This window comes from Abramis brama (assembly GCF_963993115.1).
Source record: "Abramis brama genome assembly, chromosome: 16".
NCBI lineage: Eukaryota > Metazoa > Chordata > Actinopteri > Cypriniformes > Leuciscidae > Abramis > Abramis brama.
The window spans coordinates 32580451-32595175 of NC_139978.1; the positions used below are offsets into that span (position 1 = coordinate 32580451).

A 14725-nucleotide genomic window follows, 5' to 3' on the forward strand; every position below is an offset into this window, starting at 1 on the left:
CTCCAGTCTATTTAACGGATCTTCTATCGCCCTATAATCCATCGCGCTCTTTAAGATCACTAAATTCAAGGCTTTTGGTCATACCTAGGATATCCAGATCCACCAAAGGAGGGAGAGCATTTTCACATTTAGCTCCAAAACTCTGGAATAGTCTTCCTGATACTGTTCGTTGCTCAGACTCGCTCTCCCAGTTTAAAACTAGATTAAAGACGCATCTCTTCAGCCAGGCATTCATATAATACTTTTAATCTTACAGTTAAATCCAACCTCTAGTTCATAAACGCCAGAGGAGAACTGGCCCCCGACTGAGCCTGGGTTCTCCCAAGGTTTTTTTTTTCTCCATTAGGTCACCTGATGGAGTTTTTCGGTTCCTTGCCACTGTTGCCTTTGGCTTGCTCAGTTGGGGATATTTGGGATATTTAATTTAATTAATCAATCAACAATACTATTGATCAGCATTACCAAACGTGGACATTTTCCACTAGAAACAAGCATTGATGTATTATTTTAATTTAATACTGTGAAGCTACTTTGATACAATCTGTATTGTGAAAAGCGATATATAAATAAACTTGACTTGACGGCGCGACGGACCTTTATTTTGGCGGCGCTGAGAACGCCAGAGCAAACAATGCTCGCATTCTCTGTGTTTATTAGCGATCTGTCTAACAGTACTGTTTAACATGTTATTAGATAGAACTGTTATAGAAAGTAGACAGTATATGAAAAAAGGGTTATTAGCCTATGCCGTGTGGTTGATGTCCAGTGTTGCTAGCTGGGCAGATAAACATAATCATGTTTGGCTTGGTCCCCTCAAAGTTGCGTTGGATTTTCTCTTCAGCATAAAGGTTTAGAGACCCATCTATCACTGTTTTCCATGTTTGTATAGTTAGTTTATGGAGTAAATATAGGCTATAATCTGTGTGTTTACATTCTAGCCATTTTAAAAATGGCGGGTGCTGGTGTTCCGCGTGCATTCGGTCAATCAGCGTACACTAACGTCACGGGTAGTTCCTATAGTGCTGGTTTAGACCCTACTCTGAAGTAGGACCTAAATTAATTCCTCCAAATGGAGTTCCTAGAACTAAAATCGTTCCTAGTTCCTGCGGTGCGAACACGCCGACATCCGGGTACTTTAGCCAATAGTTCTAGGAACTGTGAAAAGGTTCCTCCGGTCGGAAAGCGGCTATTGGAGCGCTGTGAAAAAGTGTCGGACCTCTGTGGGAGCTCGTTCTTGGCAGCGCTGTGATTGGTCAATCTACATTCTAGGGTGTGGCTTAGCCAAAGGCGAATTGCGCGTGCTTGCCAAGTGTACGAGTCTGTAGAGTGTCCCATTCGGCATTTCAGCACTCAGAAGTGTGCTTGCGAGCGCCGCCTTTGTGCCCTCGATGCGGACTTCGGCGAAGCCCGCAATTTCGCATCCTCCATACAAGTTACCTACCCAGGAATCATTGCGAACGCCCAATCAGATAAATGAGGGGAGGAGTTTCGTGGCTGTTTGACTTTCGGTGGCATGATGTCATCATGAAAGCAGACCAAAGGACCAATAAAAGGTTATAAAGCAGGTTCATGCTGTCATAGATTAGAGATCTACAGCTTTCTGAGACACATGCGTGACAGTAACTGAGTCTGACACTGACTTCCTCTGTCTTAACAAGAGAAAGGCAGAGTAGATGAGGGAAAGCAGAAGTGCTTCTCAAGACAAATATTAATTTTCCATTTCCATTGCTGCTGAGTTTCCAAAATCAGGCTAATTTTAAGATATATTAAGGCAGCAAACAGTATCATATTTTATCATTGAAATATGTATACACAATATCTGGATAGCTCTTCATTTTTACACAGTTTCGTGGAGGAGTTTCGTGGCTGTTTGACTTTCGGTGGCATGATGTCATCAAGCCCATAGACATAATAAATACATAGACGCCCTATAGACCTTATGCGCCAGAGAAACAAGCGCGTTAGAATATTGTCTTTGAACTTCCGTTTTTGCGGTTGCTCTGTATATGTCTATGGCATCGCTGTCGAGGAGTAATTAGCTGGTGAAGTGGATTTACTTATTGTAAAGTTAACAAAAGTTATCATGAGGATTGTAATGTTTAAAGCAGATATCTTAACAAATGTCAGTAGATCATAGGGCTGGGCGATATGGCCTAAAAAAAAATCCCAGATTTTTTCTCAATTTTTTTTATTTACGATTTAAATCGATTTACTTACTTACTTATCGCATACTTTAAATCAATCTGCAGATGACAAAGAAATTGTTCAAAACAAGTTTTAACTTTATTTTGTTTTGATTTTCCCTTCTGGGATTTGGTCTGGATTTCCCCCTTGGGGTTAAAGTGTAATCAGAAACTAGAAAAAAAAGTTTGTCTCAACAAACTTTAAGTTGGCTTGAGAAAGCCGGACCAGAGAGTTTGAATAAGTTTAAAGAAGTTAGAAGTTTAATGTAGTTTGAAGTTTAAAGTAGTTTAAAGTTTGATTAATAGATTAGTTAGGAAGAAAGAATAGTTGGAAAGAAAGATTAGTTAGAAAGACAGAAATAAAGATTAGTTAGAAAGAAATAAAGATTAGTTAGAAAGAAAGATAAAAGGAAAAAAGAATGATTAGTTAGAAAGAAAGACAAAGAAAAAAAGAAAGATTAGTTAGAAAGAAAGAAAGAAAGATGGATTAGTTAGAATGAAAGATGGATTAGTTAGAAAGAATGAAAGAAAGATGCATTAGTTAGAAAGAAAGAAAGAATGAAAAATGGATTAGTTAGAAAGAAAGATGGATTAGTTAGAAAGAAAGATAGATACATACAACCGGCACATCCGGGAACTTAACTGTCAATTTCATAACCGCCCCTTTTTAGGGGAAAACAAACCAGACTTCCCATAGGAAGTACAAAATACAAAATAGCGGCACAAAACAACGTCCGTACACAGCCGGCAGACGTGTATAACTACAGAAATCACTTAGATGAAATATGTCGAGTAATTATATGTCCACCCTGCCTTCCATAGAGCGTGAACGATACATTTATAAACTTAATTTGAGCAACTTAAAAACATGTCCCTACCAGCGTCAAATTGGTCTAACAACCCCCACCCAGTGGCCAGAAGTGTCTTACCCGGACATTTACTCGTACCTCATCGAGTCACCAGGTAGCCAGTGAATGATTTTACTTCGGTTTTAAAGGTCCCGTTCTTCGTGATCCCATGTTTCAAACTTTAGTTAGTGTGTAATGTTGCTGTTAGAGCATAAATAATATCTGTAAAATTATAAAGCTCAAAGTTCAATGCCAAGCGAGATATTTTATTTAACAGAAGTCGCCTACATCGAACGGCCTGTTTGGACTACATCCCTCTACTTCCTTCTTTAATGACGTCACTAGAATCGTTTTTTGACTAACCTCCGCCCACAGGAATGCTCCCTCAACTCTACCGAAATTCGTTTATGTACTTGCGCACTTCTTATAACTTACTGTGTTTACTCAGCTCTTACGGTGATTTTCTGAAGTAAAACTGACGCTTCATCTTTTGTGTGATGTACAATAAACTTTATTAAACTCATCAGTATATGTCTGATCATCATTCAGACAGCAGACTTGTAGGCTATTAATATATAATGGATACATACAAGCAGATGACAAATACGTTATAATAACCGTAATTAAATTACTAAACTATACCTGTTTCATCTCTATACAGCACTCTGACTCTGTAGGCATTATTGTCCGACTCGAAATGAACACCGTTACTGAGAGTTTCTGATATTATCATCATTCCATGAGATGAAATTGTCCTGAGAGACTGAGCGCGAGCTCATGAAGCTCCGCCCCCTGTGTCGTCCAGCAGCAGCTTATTTGCATTTAAAGGGCACACACTAAAACAGCGCGTTTTTCTGTGCCCCAAAAAATGACAATTTAAACATGCTGTAAAAAATTATCTGTTGGGTATTTTGAGTTGAAACTTCACATACACACTCTGGGGACATCAGAGACTTTACATCTTGTGAAAAGGGGCATAATACGGGACCTTTAAGAAGTAAACATCTTTAAATGTATATATATTATGTCTTTATATTTAGAGTAGCTACTGAGTGCACTTTTCTGTCCAGCCATACAACTATCCTGATTTAGCTTTCGATAGCATCATCCCTAATTCATGATATTTCCATAACAGCAAGATATTGATGATGATGGCAGGCAGAGATGGGCATAAATACATGGAAATGTATTTAAAATAAAATAAAAATACTGTGTGGAAAAATGTATTTAAATACAAATACATAATAAGGGTAGCCTACTGTGTGAAAAAAAATGTTTAAATACAAATTACATGTTTGTAAGGGTTAGTACACGTCCTCAATCCGATACTGTGTATGGCGCTCGCCGGTTTGTTTTCCCCTAAAAGTGGGCGTGAACCTTTTCAGAGACGTTCTATGACGCTCTATTAGTTAGTGTGACGTTCTATTAGTTAGTGTGAATGCATTTTAATTAATCAACTATAATTAATCAACTAACATTTGTTTTTCTTGCAGAAACAACATTCATATGCTTTTAATGTGTCAAAACTCTTTGGGGGAAAACTTGTGACTTGTGTGTATGTGAGTGTATGTGTCTGTGTGTATAAATACAGAAAGGGGAAATGAAACTAGACAGTCTGTTAGAATCTTGTGATTAACAATGAAGTCATCATTAAGATCAAAGTTTGCTTTACCTAGTAACAGAGGGGTTTGCATATGAAGAACCAATCAAATAGTGAGGAAGTTATGTAATGCAGCCTGACATTTATGTCATACCTCTATACTATAAAAACTGTGGTATATGTGTTTTTCGGTGGGATTCTCAATGGAATTTGTCTGAGATCCTCTGGCCTTGCTTCTTGGGAGAGATTCCCTGAGAACTGCTCGGGAAGATCTCCTGGCCGTGATTAAAGCATTTAAAGGACATTTGCAGGTCTGTTTGTCAATTTATTCCTGCGCAGGAAGCTAGTTTAGGGAAGCAAGTTAGTTAGAAACTCGGCCAGTTGTCGACTGAAGACGCAAGAGCTAGAGTATAAAGGTATTGGGTGTCGATTTGTAGACGCCCCAGTTTAAGGAATTGGGTGTCGATTTGTAGACGCCCCAGATAAAGGTATTGGTGTCGATTTGGAGACGCCACAGATATTAAGATCGATTGGGTGTCGATTTGGAGACGCCCCAGATAGTTAGGTTTAGGGAAAAAATCCACGACATTTAGGGAAAAAATCCACGACATTAGAAAGAAAGATTAGTTGGAAAGAAAGAAAGATTTAGAAAGAAAGAAAGATGGATTAGTTAGAAAGAATGAAAGAAAGATGGATTAGTTAGAAAGAAAGATAGATAAGTTAGAAAGAAAGAAAGATAGATTAGTTAGAAAGAAAGATAGATAAGTAAGAAAGAAAGATGGATTTGTTAGAAAGAAATGAAAGATGGATTAGTTAGAAAGAAAGAAAAAGATTAGTTAGAAAGACAGAAAGATGGATTAGTTAGAAAGAAAGATAGATAAGTAAGAAATAAAGATGGATTTGTTAGAAAAAAATTAAAGAAAGAAAGATTAGTTAGAAAGACAGAAAGATGGATTAGTTAGAAAGAAAGATAGATATGTTAGAAAGAAAGATAGATTAGTTAGAAAGAATGAAAGAGCGATGGATTAGTTAGAAAGAAAGAAAGAAAGATTAGTTGGAAAGAAAGAAAAAGGATTAGTTAGAAAGATTAGTTAGAAAGAAAGATTAGTTGGAAAGAAAGAAAGATTATTTAGAAAGAAAGAAAAATGGATTAGTTAGAAAGAATGAAAGAAAGATGGATTAGTTAGAAAGAAAGATGGATTAGTTAGAAAGAAAGATGGTTAGAAAGAAAGAAAGAAAGATGGATTAGTTAGAAAGAAAGAAAGAAAGAAAGAAAGATAGATTAGTTAGAAAGAAAGATGGATTTGTTAGAAAAAATGAAAAAGATGGATTAGTTAGAAAGAAAGATGGATTAGTTAGAAAGAATGAAAGAAAGATGGATTAGTTAGAAAGAATGAAAGAAAGATGGATTACTTAGAAAGATGGATTAGTTAGAAAAAAATGAAAGAAAGATGGATTAGTTAGAAAGAAAGATGGATTAGTTAGAAAAAATGAAAGAAAGAAAGATAGATTAGTAAGAAAGAAAGATGGATTAGTTTGAAAGAAAAAGATGGATTAGTTAGAAAGAAAGAAAGAAAGATTAGAAAGAAAGAAAGATGGACTGGTTAGAAAGAATGAAAAAAAGATGTATTAGTTAGAAAGTAAGATGGATTAGTTAGAAAGAAAGATGGATTAGTTAGAAAAAATGAAAGAAAGAAAGATAGATTAGTAAGAAAGAAAGATGGATTAGTTTGAAAGAAAAAGATGGATTAGTTAGAAAGAAAGAAAGAAAGATTAGAAAGAAAGAAAGATGACTGGTAAGAAAGAATGAAAAAAAGATGGATTAGTTAGAAAGAATGAAAGAAAGATGGATAAATTCATCTTTCTTTCATTCTTTCTAACTTATCTTTCTAACTAATCCATCTTTCTTTCTTTCATTCTTTCTAACTAATCTATCTTTCTAACTAATCCATCTTTTTCTTTCTTTCTAACTAATCCATCTTTTTCTTTCTTTCTTTCTTTTTCTTTCTTTCTAATCTATCTTTCTTTCTAACTAATCTTTCTCTTTTTTTCTTTCTTTCTGTCTTTCTTTCTAACTAATCATTTTTTCCTTTTATCTTTCTTTCTAACTAATCTTTCTTTCTAACTAACTAATCTTTCTTTCCAACTATTCTTTCTTCCTAACTAATCTATCAATCAAACTTTAAACTACTTTAAACTTCAAAAAGACAAAATGGCAGGCCCTGCCTTTATAAACAGTGAAAATGTAACATAATATAACGTTATGTAACATAAAATGGGGGGATTGGGATTTGGGGGGATGTGAAAAAAAAAAAAAGAATTTTATTGTGACAACACGTTTACATGGTACAATGACTGGTATGTAAAGCTGCACGATTAATCGTTATAAGATCGCGATCTCGTTGAATATCATTGGCAGAATCGTAGAAATGCAGGATTAAGATCGCGTGGGAGGTTGAATCGAGATCGCGATCTTATAACGATTAATCGTGCAGCTTTACATACCAGTCATTGTACCATGTAAACGTGTTGTCACAATAAAATTCTTTTTTTTTTTTTTCACATCCCCCCAAATCCCAATCCCCCCAATAAAAATGACTTTTATTTAGTAATGTTCATTCATTTTTAAATAAAAAATATATACAGTAAATAAAAGTCATCTTACTTTAATACCCAAAATTATGCATCAGTGCAAGAGTGCAAATCTGCGGACTTACTCTGTGTCTGGGAATGCGGTGTGCTCGTGTCGCTGGGTTGAGCTGCAATGAAACAAAGAGAAACGTTTTGAACAGCTGAATGTAAAATATATGATAATATATGAATATTATTATCTGCACACTTACTAGTGGCCCAATAACATGGTTTATTGTACCAGTACCCGCAGGGCTCTGAAGAAAAGAGACAAAATACTTTTACATTATTGATCAGCTCAAATGATTTTATCATCAGAAAATAAAGTCATTATATGAGGCACCTGGTGTTGATGGGTAACCTGTAATACGCCATGCATCGGATGCCTCTGAAAAAAAAACAGTAAAAAAAAATATTGACTGACAGATATTATTTTAAAATGTATAAAAATGATATATTGACTGAATATATATAAAATATGCAGATTATATAAAATTGTACTAACTGAATAAAGAATAATGACAGAAAAGTGTGTATTAAATAGATTAAGGTTATTAGATAATGCACCTGTCCATGGATGTTGAGCTGTTGTGTGAGTACAAAACAAAAATGCAGCAAAACTTTTATTGACTTCTATGCTGACTCATATAGTGTCAATATTAACCCTATAGAACCTGAAGCTAAAATAGGTGTTTTTCACATAATTTGATATTTTTGACTGTAAAATTCTAAAAACAATATGCTATCTTCATGTGCAAGGTGTCATCTTTTTCAGAAAAAGATAAGCTTTCAACAAATTACAGTTATTGACCATTATCGTGTGTGGTGAGTTTGTAAATAGAATTTAAATAGACAAAAAAAAAAAAAACGAGAATAAATGTAGTGATTTTTATTTAGCTAAAAGTCATTATATGAGTTTATTTATTAGTTTGAGTTTTTATTAATCTGAATTATAAATAATTTATTTCTGTCTAAAATAATACTACCATTAAAAACACATTTGATTTTCTTTTTTAATCAATGTAGAATGTGTAACTTAAAAATAAACAGATTAGTGCTCTGTTTTAGGACAAGAAATAACCAATGCAATATGATGAATGTCCAAAAGATGAGATCATTTTTGCTTTTAAACAGCGTGTGTGTGTGTGAGAGAGATTTTGGTTGGGTGACAGTTGTAGGTTAAAGTTTGACAAGAGTTTACAGTTTGACAAAAGCACAGTGTTGTGTTTTACACAAATATAAGTAGGCTAAACACTTTGCAGTTTTAATGATGTCCTGTATGAACAAAATGAGAGTATGTTTTTATGTTTCCACTGCCCATGCCTCTCTCTCTCTGACACACACACACCAAACACACACATTCCAGCATTGCAATCTTGACATCGCAGCCTGTTCATTATGCTGCGTTCACACCAAACGCGAATAGAGCGTTAAATTCGCGTCTATCGCGTCTAGTTCGACGCTTGAACATGGTGAATAGGATGCACGTTTGTTAACATTACATTACATTAATGTGCACGCGAGTTTTATTTATTTTTATACCGTGTATTCCCCGTGTAAATCCATGCACCGAACTGCGACACACGTACCGTTTCGGTTCAGTACGAATACATGTACCGTTCCACCCCTAATAGGTATCGGATCATATTTTTTTCTCCCCTCCGATCTCTGATCTAGCGTTCTGGGCCAGTATCGGCACGATACCGATGACGTGGATCGGATCAGGACATCCCTAGTTGAAATAATAATTAATACAAGACGGCAAATTTGGACATTTACTTCTAGTGGCCCAATAACATGGTGTATTGTACCAGCTGGGCTCTGAAGATGATCCTAAATATAAAAAAAGAGATACAAAGTACTTTTTCCTTATTGATCAGCTCAGATGATTTTTGTAGAAACCATTGCTCAGTTGTAGCAGATTCCAACAAAAGGCCCTGTCCCAAATGGCATCCTAAGCACTCGTGGTCTTCCTACGAGTCCGCACTTTCGTGACGTAATGCTGCTTTGACTGTTGGGAAGAAGTCTGCTGCGGAGCCCGCATCAGTGCTCGGCAAAAGTGCGCATCGAGGGCGCATATCGACCACAAAGGGGGGCGCTCGCGAGCACCCTTCTGAAACCTAAAATGACAAATGGGACACACTACAGTCTCACGGACTTAACAGACACACGCATGCGGCAGTCATTGTAAGTCCACAAGACCGAAAGTGCATATTGAAAGATTTTGTATTTTCAGTCATCAGATTCATTTACATTGTGACTGTGTATCAGATGTAATCCACTCTGTCTGTGTCTGTAAAGGTGTGTGCCAAATGGCCCATACAGATGAATGGCCCATTCAGATGTATGGCCCATAGAAACTGATCGGTGTGAATGAATAAAAAGAATCAGCATTGCTCAGAGTGGATTAGCAAGTTAGATCGATCTCCTGTGGGAGGTCCTAACAGGTTTCTATTGTTTGTAGCCCATAGGCTATGTCTTCATGTATAAAGTTCTGTCTCAAAAACAGAACTTTGGGTTAAGATTGTTGAAGGGCGACATGCTAACATCGCTGCTGAAGGACTGCTACACTACAAACCTTCAATAAATTCTTCTCCCCACAAGAACTCTGGTCAAGCTTATTTTATGTATTGGAGAAATCTAATACATTGGCGAGCCACCCCAACCACTGCTCGGCCAAATACACCAAAATCTAACAATATGAAGTGTGCCATTTGAGACAGGGCCAAAGAGACAAACACGAGGTGATTGGCTGGATCCCAAATGGCACACTTCATGTGGACTCGCGGTCTCTTGGCCTTTAATTGCACGTGCTTGCCAAGTGTACGAGTCTGTAGAGTGTCCCATTCGGCATTTCAGCACTCAGAAGTGTGCTCGCGAGCGCCGCCTTTGTGCCCTCGATGCGGACTTCGGCGAAGCCTGCACTTTCGCACCCTCCATACGAGTTACCTACCCAGGTATCATTACGAACACCCAATCAGATAAATGAGGGGAGGAGTTTTGTGGCTGTTTGACTTTCTGTGGCATGATGTCATCAAGCCTGTCCCAAAATACACTCTCCCGTGCCCTCGTGGACTCGAGGCCAGCGCCCCTTAGGTCTGCAACCTTGCAGTGTGCTTGTCTTTTTACTCTTTTCTTTTACCACGGTCTCTCATATTTACACACATTCACATACCGCCATCCACGGTCGTAATTTCCTATGGGGACATGGGGGACATGTCCCCCCTACTTTTCAAAATCCCGTTCGTGTCCCCCCCCCACACTTTCAAATTAGTTTATGATTTTTAACCGCACGCTGTCATCGCCACGGAGGAGCAGGACACGTGTCAATGCCTGTGTCAATGCGCGCAGCCGCGTCCAAGAACGCCGCTTGCACACACTAAAAATACCTCACTGAAAGTTCTTATGAGCAGGTATCGCTTTGTCTGTGAATGTCCTGACGCACACACACTCACACACACGAAGCACAGAAAGACTTGCGCCAGTATCGCACAGACAGTGCGCCAGAATCAGTTTTGCTGGGCAGTTCTCTTTCGCGCTTGAACGAACAATAACACACACATTTATGCCAAAATGTCAGTTTTGTGGAATATCCTCATAACAGAAAAAACTATCTTAAATTAGTTAAATAAAGTCTTAAATGAACAAGAGAAAATGAGATGCGTGAGATCCTGTCAGCAGCGGTAGATCTTAAAGTGACAGCAGCCACTAAGGGCCCTTTCACACCTACCTTGTTTGGTCCGGACTTTCAGACTTTTCAGTTTGGTCCGAATCAAAATTACAGGTGTGAAACCTCCCCCGGACCACGGTCCGGACCAAACAGATGAAATTTGGTCCGACGAAAAGAGGTAGTCTCGGTCCGGATCAAACTGTTCAAAGGTTTGGTTCGTTTCTAGTGTGAAAGCATTTTCTGTATGGTTCGGACTTTCGGACCATTTACAGGAAGTTCCGGTGGTTCCCGCGTAGCCTAAACAACTGAAGAAGAATATTTATGTGCAGATCTGTCAGTCCTGCCCACAGCGCGCGCACACACACACACACACGCACTTGTCCTGCGTCCTGCCGGCGATGATAAAATGTTCGCACAACGAGGACGTTCATTTGGCGAATTTGAACTAGCCTCGAGTGTAGTTGGTGCTGCAGGTCGTAATGCCGTAATAATAACAGTATAGTGGCAACGATATGCGTCTGTTCATTCATTCTTGTCAAAGTTACCCGCTGAATTGACAACACGCTGACGTCAGGCGCACGTCCGTTTTCAAACCAATCAATGTCAATATGCAGCCCATATAGATGATGACGACAGGACGCAAGTACATCATGTAAAGTTCTTTAGTGCGCTCGCATAATTGCAATGTGAAACCAAACCAAAACTAACCAAATGTATACAATGTATCAAAACATGAACTCTGGTTCGGACCTTGGTGCGGACTTTCAGGTGTGAAAGGGCCCTAATTCTGTAGTCAGTAAAGTTAACCAAAGAGCAAAGGTAACAGAGAAAATCACTTGCTGCTATTGACTAAAGAACGTTTGTAGCTTTAATAAGGATTAATCTATATTTAATTTATAATTTATGCAGTGCGGACTGTTTGATAACCTTATTCAATTTCTGTATATTTCATACCTGTTAGACAGGAAGGGCACAGGTAAATATTACATTTATTTTTGGGTTTATGTGAGGATTGTTTTAAGTTCACTTACATATTGTTTCTACATTACAGCGGAAATTGAGTCTCACATTATTTAAATTTTATTTTCACACAAAACATTAATGGTGAACATTTTTGACTTTATAAAATGATTCTCTCAAGTCTTGGCAATCGGCCCCTATTAAACAATAAAGAAAGTAAGACATTTTCTTATACATAGTTTAGCAGCCTACTGTATTATTTTTGGCCGAATATATTATTATAATCAACTTAAAGGTCCCATGACATGAAATTTTCACTTTCTGAGGTTTTTTAACATTAATATGAGTTCCCCTAGCCTGTATATGGTCCCCAAGTTTCTAGAAATTTCAATCGGTGTAAATCGAGCTTTTGCTATCTTTCTCTGCCTTTGAGAAAATGGAGATTCATACGCGCTGATCTTGAATCTCCTCCTTATGACGTCATAAGGAGGAAATGTTACCTCCCCTGTCTCTGCTTTGCCCGCCCAGAGAATATTTTCCACCCATGAGAAAATGCGCTAGGAAGTAGGAACGCGCGTGCGCGATTTTAGTTTGTCCACAAGAGATATCATGGCTTTTGAGCGAGCGAAGCATAACAATTGCTCAATAATTGGATGTACAAATGAACACCGAAGGGTCAATACAGAGCTGGGCTTGCTGAACGTCTGAAACTAAAGTCTGGATCACTCTCTTTGGCTCAGCTACACACCTCGGACAAGTAAGTCAACTAATGATGGTTACCTAGATTGTTACACGTATAATGTGGCTGTAACATTAGCTATGCAGCTATGCGGTTTATGTGTGTGAATACACACACTGTAATGCGAGTGTTGTACACTTCTTTGTTATTTGGATAACCGTTTTCCTGTTGGTTATATGGCGCACGCGATATCCGCATTTCAAGATCGCAGAGCTTGATGTAATTGTAATAAGATAAATACAGACGTTACAGATCTCTCATGAAAAGGCAACAGTAGGTTAGCGTTAGCTACATGATAATAACTGTAAACCTTCCGAATAAAGTACCGTATCCAGACATAATATTTTAAACTAACCATTCGGAAACGTCCTGCTGGAGCCGCTGAGTTGCAACTACTTCATCCGTTGCTTCTCCATCTGGATCAGATTCTGGGTCAAACTGAAATGCTTGAAAGACTGCGTGTCTTCGTGCCATTGCAATATATCCAGCGTAAACATGCACCACGGTACCGTTGCGCAAGATGGTCAAGGCCACACCCACCCTCCACCTTGCGCCGCCTTTCTCCTCCTCATTATCATTTAAGGCTACAGACACCGAAACGGCCTGTCTGAAGAAAGCTCATTCTGGGACTGGCTTGTAGTGGCTATAATTCTGCACCGAGGCTGAATTTTTGGAAAGAGATTTCAGATACAGTACTAGGGACCACTAAGGCCTATATTAAAGCCTACAAAAAGTAGCATGTCATGGGACCTTTAATTATTTCCTGGATTTTGTATCACCATAGTCTCTAAAGGTAGGAATGCAGGAAATGGGATTAAAATTGTGAAAAACTTTTTTTAAAGTACGAAAACATTTTCCCCCATTTTGTGTCCCCCCCACTTCTCAAACCGAAGTTACACCCTTGCCGCCATCTAGCGGCTATACACATTCAATTCCTATCACAACAATTTTATGATTAGAAAATAAGGTGCCTCATGAATATTACAATCTCAGTTTGTATCACGGTCAAAAGATTTTTTCAGCAAAGGTCTGTCCCGATATTAAATTGCACTTATTTTTAAAAATAGAACACTAGATTTACGCAAGTCATTAGATTATGCGGCTGGCGTCGACGAGAAAACTAATGCGCCATACATCAGACGACTCACAAAACACACACACACAAAAAAAAAAAAAAAGTTTATTGACTGACTATATCAAATATTTACAAAATATATTAAATATTATGCAGATTATATTAACTGAATACAGAATAAAGAATGACAGAAAAGTGTACAGATTAAATAGATTAAGGTTGGATGTTGAGCTGTTGTTTGAGACGGCTCTGTACAAAAATAAAAATAACATTGACTGCTATTCTTATATTTTAAAATATTTTGATATATTTTACTGACAGAAACATGTATGGATTAAAGTCATTATATGATGCACCTGTCATATGGTTATTTCGGTGCAAAAATATTAACTCCAAACCTTACAGTAGATAGAGACAAAATCTGAAGCAAAGAAATGTGATGCACTTACTGAAAGCAGACCAAAGCACCAATAAAAGGAGATAAAGCAGGTTCATGCTGTCATAGATTAGAGATCTACAGCTTTCTGAGACACATGTGTGACAGTAACTGAGTCTGACACTGACTTCCTCTGTCTTAACAAGAGAAAGGCAGAGTAGATGAGGCAAAGCAGAAGTGCCTCTCAAGACAAACATTAATTTTCTATTTCCATTGCTGCTGGGTTTCCAAAATCAGGCTAATTTTAAGATATATTAAGGCAGCAAACAGTATCATATTTTATCATTGAAATATTTTTACACAATATCTGGATATAGCTCTTCATTTTTACACAGTTTATAGATGCTTGCATGCAAATTTGTTCTTTGTGGTGATCTGGACATGCAGCTCCACACAACCACAAGATCACAGTTTTTAGACAGTGGCATTTGCCCTGGTATCACATATGCCACACACAATTGTCAAAAAACTGTAATAAATGTAAACTAGAACTCCTCATAAGTCTGTAATTTTAAGATCACTTAACTTTGAAATCACACAGGATTAAAAGTATTTAACTTGAAAGTAAAGCTTATTCTGTTTG

At 37.6% G+C, this 14725-nt stretch overlaps 1 protein-coding gene across 2 annotated transcripts in view; it reads right to left on the reverse strand.

Moving 5' to 3' along the window:
- Window positions 1–14264, reverse strand: part of LOC311066615 (uncharacterized protein) — a 28290-nt gene extending 14026 nt beyond the window's left edge. For both annotated transcript variants that reach the window (XM_084087895.1, XM_084087894.1), the window contains exons 1-4: window positions 14156–14264; window positions 7606–7650; window positions 7475–7519; window positions 7349–7390 (exon numbers count right to left, since the gene is read on the reverse strand). In XM_084087895.1, the coding sequence (XP_083944021.1) occupies window positions 7349–7390; window positions 7475–7519; window positions 7606–7650; window positions 14156–14201 (178 nt within the window). In that variant the 5' untranslated portion in view covers window positions 14202–14264. The remainder of the gene's footprint in view (window positions 1–7348; window positions 7391–7474; window positions 7520–7605; window positions 7651–14155) is intronic.
- Between the last annotated feature and the right edge of the window lie 461 nt (window positions 14265–14725).